The sequence below is a fragment of the Alligator sinensis genome, unplaced genomic scaffold (assembly GCF_000455745.1).
Source record: "Alligator sinensis unplaced genomic scaffold, ASM45574v1 scaffold203_1, whole genome shotgun sequence".
Classification (NCBI taxonomy): domain Eukaryota; kingdom Metazoa; phylum Chordata; order Crocodylia; family Alligatoridae; genus Alligator; species Alligator sinensis.
Window position 1 is genome coordinate 960,272 of NW_005841949.1, and position 7,098 is coordinate 967,369.

The window sequence follows — 7,098 nt, forward strand, 5'->3', positions numbered from 1 at the left end:
TGTCCAACCTGTCCAGGTCTGCTTGTAGTTGTTCCCTGCCCTCCGGCGTGTCCACTTCTCCCCACAGTTTTGTGTCATCTGCAAACTTGGACAGAGTACACTTCACTCCCTCGTCCAAGTCGCTGATGAAGATATTGAAGAGTATCGGTCCGAGCCCTGCGGGACCCCACTTCCCACACCCTTCCAGGTCAATACTGACCCATCCACTACGACTCTGGGTGCGACCCTCTAGCCAATTCGTCACCCACTGGACTGTGTAGTCGTCCAAGTCACAGCCTCTTAACTTGTTTACCAGTATGGGGTGGAATACCGTATCGAAGGCCTTCCTAAATACGACATCAACCCCTCCTCCTGTGTCTAGGCGTTTTGTAACCTGGTCATAAAAAGAGACTAGATTAGTCAGGCATGATCTACCTGCTACGAACCCGTGCTGGTTTCCCCTCAGGATAATTTGTCCTGCCGGGCTCTCGCAAATGTGAGCCTTGATAATTTTTTCTAAGACTTTGCCTAGGATGGAGGTGAGACTGACTGGCCTATAGTTGCCTGGGTCCTCCTTCCTCCCCTTCTTGAAAATGGGGACCATATTGGCCCTTTTCCAGTCCTCCGGGACCTGGCCCGTGCGCCACGACTGCTCAAATATTACCGCCAGTGGTTGCGCAGTGACGTCAGCCAGTGCCTTCAGTACCCTCGGATGGAGCTCATCCGGGCCTGCTGACTTAAAGGCATCCAGTTCCTCCAAGTGACCCTGCACCGTCTCAGGGTCTATCTTATTCACAAATATTCATTTGTGTTTTTCACCATAGTATCTGAGAACCTTATGATACTTTTGAGATTATTTTTGATTAAAGATATGAAGTGCCAGTTAAGATTTGCATATCTTGCTTTTTTTTATTAATTAAAAGCATTTCCCAAAAACACTTTCTCAAATATAAAAATTATCCATATGTATCATGTGTTTTTTAATATGTACCAGAAGGTGAGCCAGGAATTTCTGTCATCAAAAGACATTATCTTTTTTAAAGAAGGTCTGTTGGATCACAAATTTAGAAGTTGAGGAGGATGGGAATGCTTTTTTCTCTCAGCCACCTGACACATGAATATAATATGAAATTCTCAAGTTAATATGGGAGGGAGGTAAACATGGTGAGAAATGGTGTCCAAGGTATCTTGGCTATTAATCCTAGAGACTTTTTTGGAGTTCATTTGCATCTTTATACTGGCAGGAATCAATTGAGCAATAGCACTTATCTTGTATCTCTTTGATTTATTTATTTATTTATTTTTTCCCATTCCATGCCTCTTTCAGAAATGGCACAGGAAGACATGGAAGTAGATCTCCAGCCAGCAGTAGAGGAATTTCCTGTACAGGCCTCTGGTCATTCTCTGCTACCATTGTCAGCTAATACTCCAGTGCCTGGTGAAGAAACAGAAGGCATTGCAGCTCCTCCTAGTCCAGGAGAAACAGATGATGAGTCTGACCCACAGCTGAATGGTGCATCTGCTGTAGATAGGCTGCAGAGGCTACGTGGGGTATTAGAGTTGTTTCGATTGCAGGCTACACAGCCAGTTGCACAACAAGAACAACACTTCCCTCTCCTGGTGTCACCAACAAGAAGAACTCGTCACCAGCAGCAAAGAGTTGGTGGGTCCCAGAGGACAGGCAATGCCAGGTATAGTTGAAATAGAATTTCCCCAAACCTGGGATCTGCCATGTTTATTGTATTATGTTGCTCTGTGGAAAGTCCTTTTCAGTCTAGCTTTATGAGTGAGGTCAAACTCCATGTATCCTACCCATCTTACATCTGAGTAGACGGTACCAAGTTTCTTCTCATCTGCTGTTTAGACTCCTTCCTGGAAATCAAAAGTTTTTGGCAACATCTTTTATTCATTACTTAGATATTATGGTGGTACAGACTTCCAGATGAACTGCTTTAGAGAATCTGGTCCTGCGCATACTATGTCTGTACACAGTGTCCTTATCAGCAACTGGGAAAACTTCTGGGCATAGTTGTAGGTAATGCCCTTCATGAGGCCTCTCCTGCAAGAAGTAGTTATGAGGACTGCCACTGGAAGGCTTCCCACATAGTACAGTCTGGTTATATGTTTCAGCCCCATAAGAAGAGAGGTTCATGCAAATAATGAACCATGTGCAAAAATGTGCTCCTTGCTCTCCGTGCTATTTATGCAGTTTTCCTGGTAACTGACTAGATAATGTGAAATTAACAAACCATAGGGGAAGCAAGGGTTCACTTCCCCACTGCTTCCCCTCTCCTGAAGTCACACAATCAAGCTCCCTCTTGTTTGTTTTCCTTCTGGCTCTTTCATTCCTGGCTGACCACAATACAACTTAAACAGGAAGGGGCTCTCAGACCTGTCTTGTCTGTTTCGTGGTGGTTAGGTGGTATCCCTGTGATATGGGAAGTCAGAATTCAAATCCCTTCAAAAGGAGGTGAGCATAGAACCTGGGTTCTCCAGGCCTTCTCTCCCTTGGATAAGTGCTATAACCTGCCAGGCTAGTAGGGAAGAGAAATGGGACATACATGTCAAGCAGTTGCTAATCATTGTTTCAGATTGTAGAATCAACCCCCAAAATTGTGGGCAGAGTGCATCCAGAGTGTAATTGAATTGTGGTGGAGTATGAATGGACTTAAGCACCTGCTACACAGTATTACATGCACTCAGGAATGATTTGACAGACTCGGACTTCATTGTGTCCAGCAGAATGCAGCTTTGTAAAGCATTTGGGCACATACATGCAATTCAGATCAGTATGTAAGGTGACATTTTATTTCCCTAAGATGCACAAGTAACACACAATTCTTAGGATACTAGTGGGTAATTTAGGAGCCTAACTCCTGTGCTTGCTTATATTAATATGAAAGAATACTGTGATTTTTTTTTTTTTTTCTTCTTGTTTTTCAGGCCTAGGGGACGATTAGATAGATATTTTAGTTTTAGCAGGACCCAAAGGGCAGCAACAGTAGCAGCTCCGCTGCTGGAGACTTTGCGTCTCCCTGTGAACAACACAGGTCACAGCTCTGATGAAACCGTGGAGTTGAGTGACTCTGACAGCAGCAGCTCTTCAGAGCTGGGTACAACAGCAGCAGCCCAGGAGGAGGCACCTGCAGCAGATGGCTTGAGAGGTTTGTGTTGCTTAGGGTTCAACGTGATGCAAAAAGTGGCAGACATTTCTCAGACTACATTTCCGAACTTGACCATGGCAGCATCTCGTAGACAGTTTTTTTCAGGATTTAGAGTAGAGCTGTGCTTGGGTCTAAGATCAGTCTTCTCTCAGCTGGTGACAAGTAAACTTGTCATCATGCACACTGGTGAATAATTTTCCAAAGCACTGCATGTGACTGCTTTTTACAATCTAATCTCTTGGAAATCTTCAAAGTAATAATAAAAAAATAACCTGGAGATTATTCTATTTCCTATTTCACTTCCTGGCCCAGATCTCTGTTACTGACCATTATCCTGAAAACAGGAAGCCAGGTCCTCAAGTCCTCTTGATACAACTTCTGTTTAGTGTACGGAAACTAAGCCAATTTACAGTGTAAAATCTGGCCCAGGTTTTTGTATTTCTTAAGCATTCACTAACTTTGGTTGATTATTCTTTGATTTATGTAGCTTTCCTTCACGTTTTCCTGAGCAGAAGTCATTAGTGCACTTGGATCAGTGTGTTTCAATCTTTTCTGGCTAGTAACCCCTTAGTCGCAGTAAAAAAAACCTAAAAAAACCCTTCACTCATATTATTAAAGTAGGAATAAAAAGTGCATCTATGAGGAACAGTTTAAAGTTTACATAATTTGCTGGGGAAAAACAAAGTATTTGTTCTTGAGGAAGAAGTTACAGGAAGTAGGGGAATGGGGGTTTTTTTCTGCATACAAATTGCAAAATAATTATTGAAAACTACAACAACCTTTTCCCTCCTGTCTGTAAGTATATGGGCATATGTGGAGACAAGACATTGTTTACAAAATGTGTTGCTTGTGGTATACAGCAATGGTTACCATTTAAGAAGTACATCTGTGTCATTGGATGTGCTGAAATTCTGCTTCTTTATATAACTAGAAAAAGATTTCTTCAGCACTTACCTTGGGGAAGGAAGGCACTTAGAACAGACAGCGGAGCAAAAAGTTGTCTCCTGGGAGCTGTTTACAAGATATATCCCACTTTGACCTACTCCTTGCTCTCCTAGCACAGAGGAGGATGCAATCATTTCTCCACCAGGCATTTTGTAGTTCCACTTTTCTCTTTGATTTTCTTTATTTATTTTGTTCCCTATTTGTTACCTTGTTCCCAGAATGAACACCTGGGTCAGTGGTTTGTTACAAAATTGCTCTGATTTCCCCCCCTACTTTTTGCTTAAAGTAAATGATGCAATTCATCCTTCTAGTTTTGTTGAATTAAGCTTTTGTTTGTAATTGGCATCAGTTACTGAACTGTTTATTTGGGTGTCCTAAAATATTAAAGCTGCAGAAGTGAAATAGAAGGCTAGAAATGAAGTAATGGGTTCCCCTGTAATAGTTTGAATCTGTTCTTCCTTTCTCCTGTCTCTTCTCTGTAGCTTCTGATCAGGTCCAAACAGAGGCCCCTGGAGCTTTGTATTCTGCAGAGCATGAAAGTCATAATGGTGAGGGGGCCACAGTCCAACAGAAACAGGTAAAATGAACCAGCTATCTCTGGCTACCTTTATGATCTGTGAAGTCTTGTATTCATTTGATGTTTGAATTTATTTTCATTTTATATTTATTTTAGACCAGTCCACTAAAGAAACCTGATACAACAGTTCCCACTGTACCCTTGGATGATGAAGAGGGAGATATCTGCACCATCTGCTTTGAGCAGTGGAGCAATGCTGGGGAGCACAGGCTCTCTGCACTCCGGTGTGGACACCTCTTTGGGTATACTTGCATTGACAGGTGGCTCAAGGGTCAGGCAGGGAAGTGCCCCCAGGTAATGTATTCTTATGTGTATTTAAAAAGACTTGCTGTCAAGTAATGTGTGTCCTCATTCTGACCACTGTTGATAGAAAACATTCAGAGAGGAACAACTTTTGGGTTTTTTAAGTCTATATTAACAAAAATAAGCCAAAGAAGTTAAGGTTGTTTTTTTTTCTTGTAATTTTACCAAGTTTAGTTTATAATGTCCTGAAAGGAACTTTAAATTTTTGCTCCATCTCAACATATTCTGGGTGAAATTTGAGGTTGATACTCATTCTTGATATAGGTGGCTAAATCAATAGTAGGGGTGCACTGATAAAGATTTTTTGGGCCAATACCGATGGTATCGGCTGGTCTGGCTTGTTAATACTCGGCCAATCTGATTGTCAATATGCAGCCCAGCAGCTTGCAGTGCAACGTTCAGCTGGTAAGTCTGCTGTGGGGGGGAAAAGGGCGTGGTGGGGCAGGTTGAGGACCTCATGGTGAGGGGGGAGGAGCGGGGCTGAGGCTGGGGCAGGGGTTGCCCAGCCGGGGCGGGGGGCGGGACGGAGCCATGAGCAGCTTGTCCAGGGGGGTGCAAGGAGTGGGGAGCAGCTTCCACTGCTGTACGCATCCATGGGGGAGTGTGCCCCCTGGATCTGCATGGGGTGAAGGCAGGCTGGGGCCAGGGCGGTGCCTGGCTCTTCTCAGCAGGGGGATTGGTTAGGGGCTGTGCTTGGGCTGGGTGGTGACTGTGCTGGGAGCAGGGCTCCATAGCACCCCCTCCCAGTGCTGCCATGGTCCAGCCTGAACATAGCCCTGGCTCAGCCACCCCACCTGGAAGAGCCCGATGCCAGCCCAGTGCCCACAGTGGCAGCCTGCCCTTGCCCCACACACAGATCTGGGGGACATATACCCCTCATGCCTCCCCTGGGGTGCATGTAGCAGTGGGAACCACTGACCTGCCTCTCCACACCCCCTGGACGAGCTGCTTTGTTCTGTGCCCAGTGCCACCCCAGCTGGGCAGCACCCATTGCTTCCCCCTCAGCAGATTTACCAGCTGGACACAGCTCTCCCAGCTGCCAGTGACTGGCTGTGTGCATGCTGTGGCTGTGTGCATGTACGTAGCGTTTATCGGTGATGTTATCAGCCAAAAAAAGCTGATTGCCAGTAATGTCAATTTTCCTATTATCAGTGCTGATACGATATGGACTGATGAATCTGTGAACCTCTGATAAATAAATAGATGGGACAAAAGACTGAGTGGCAAAGTCCTATTACAAAACTTGGTTTGAGGACACTTGTGTGTTTTTGGAAGTGGCAGGCAAGAATCTTTTTTCTTCAGAATAAATATCTAATGTCTCCCTGTAGAAGTCAGGTAAGCTGTCACAGTTGAAAATAAAAATTCCTTTGGAGTTTTCTAAGTTAATGGCTAAAAACCTGGTGTCCTGGCCAGGTGTGTAAATTAGCTTCTAATAACCACAGCTGCATCAGACCTACTGCTAAGCGCTAGGTACCCACAGCTTTTTTGCTGTCTCTGCATTCCATAGCTTGCCACTGTGTTAGAGTGAAAAACGCTAAGGAAACCTAGAGTGAAGTGGTGCCAGATTAGGTTAAGAAACCCAGTAATCTGAGCCTGTTTCCTTAGAAAGGAGTCTCATTACATGCCATCAGGTATGAGGCTGCTTTTAAACCACATAGAAATTAAAGTAGCAACAGTATTATCTTAAACATGCTTATCTAGTGATTAACTTTTCTTAAACCCACAGGTAAGGAATTCAGCTTATACTGTCTATGCAGCCTTTAAATCATGTACTTTTACACTTTCCAACCAAACTTAATGTGCAGAAATCCAAATAAAATATTCTAAGGTTTACCAGAAATGGATCTATCAAATAAGAAATGAACTTTATTAATGTATGCTAGATTTTGTCTGTTTCTGGTTAGCAAGACGGCTGTTAGTTTGGCTGGGTGAGTGAAGTATGATGGTAGAGAGAAATAGTTTGAAGCCTTAATGGTTTATTTCTAGGTATCCAAACATCTCTGGGTTGTTTCTGGTTTTGATTTTGGTTTTTCTGCAGGTGAGGAGTATTTTAAGTTGTAGCTAAGCCTGTTTTTTTTTGGCGGGGGGTGGGGGGGGAGGTAAAGTTGAGAATAGAAATGTGTTTCAGTG

The 7,098-nt window shown here is 43.8% G+C and overlaps 1 protein-coding gene across 3 annotated transcripts in view; it reads left to right on the plus strand.

Annotated features, from left to right (window-relative positions):
- The window catches only part of RFWD3 (ring finger and WD repeat domain 3), a 32,965-nt gene that overhangs the window by 3,006 nt on the left and 22,861 nt on the right, over positions 1-7,098 (plus strand). For all 3 annotated transcript variants that reach the window (XM_006020185.2, XM_025199755.1, XM_025199754.1), the window contains exons 2-5: positions 1,307-1,670; positions 2,923-3,143; positions 4,571-4,665; positions 4,762-4,959. In XM_006020185.2, coding sequence (XP_006020247.1) covers positions 1,307-1,670; positions 2,923-3,143; positions 4,571-4,665; positions 4,762-4,959 — 878 coding nt within the window. The remainder of the gene's footprint in view (positions 1-1,306; positions 1,671-2,922; positions 3,144-4,570; positions 4,666-4,761; positions 4,960-7,098) is intronic.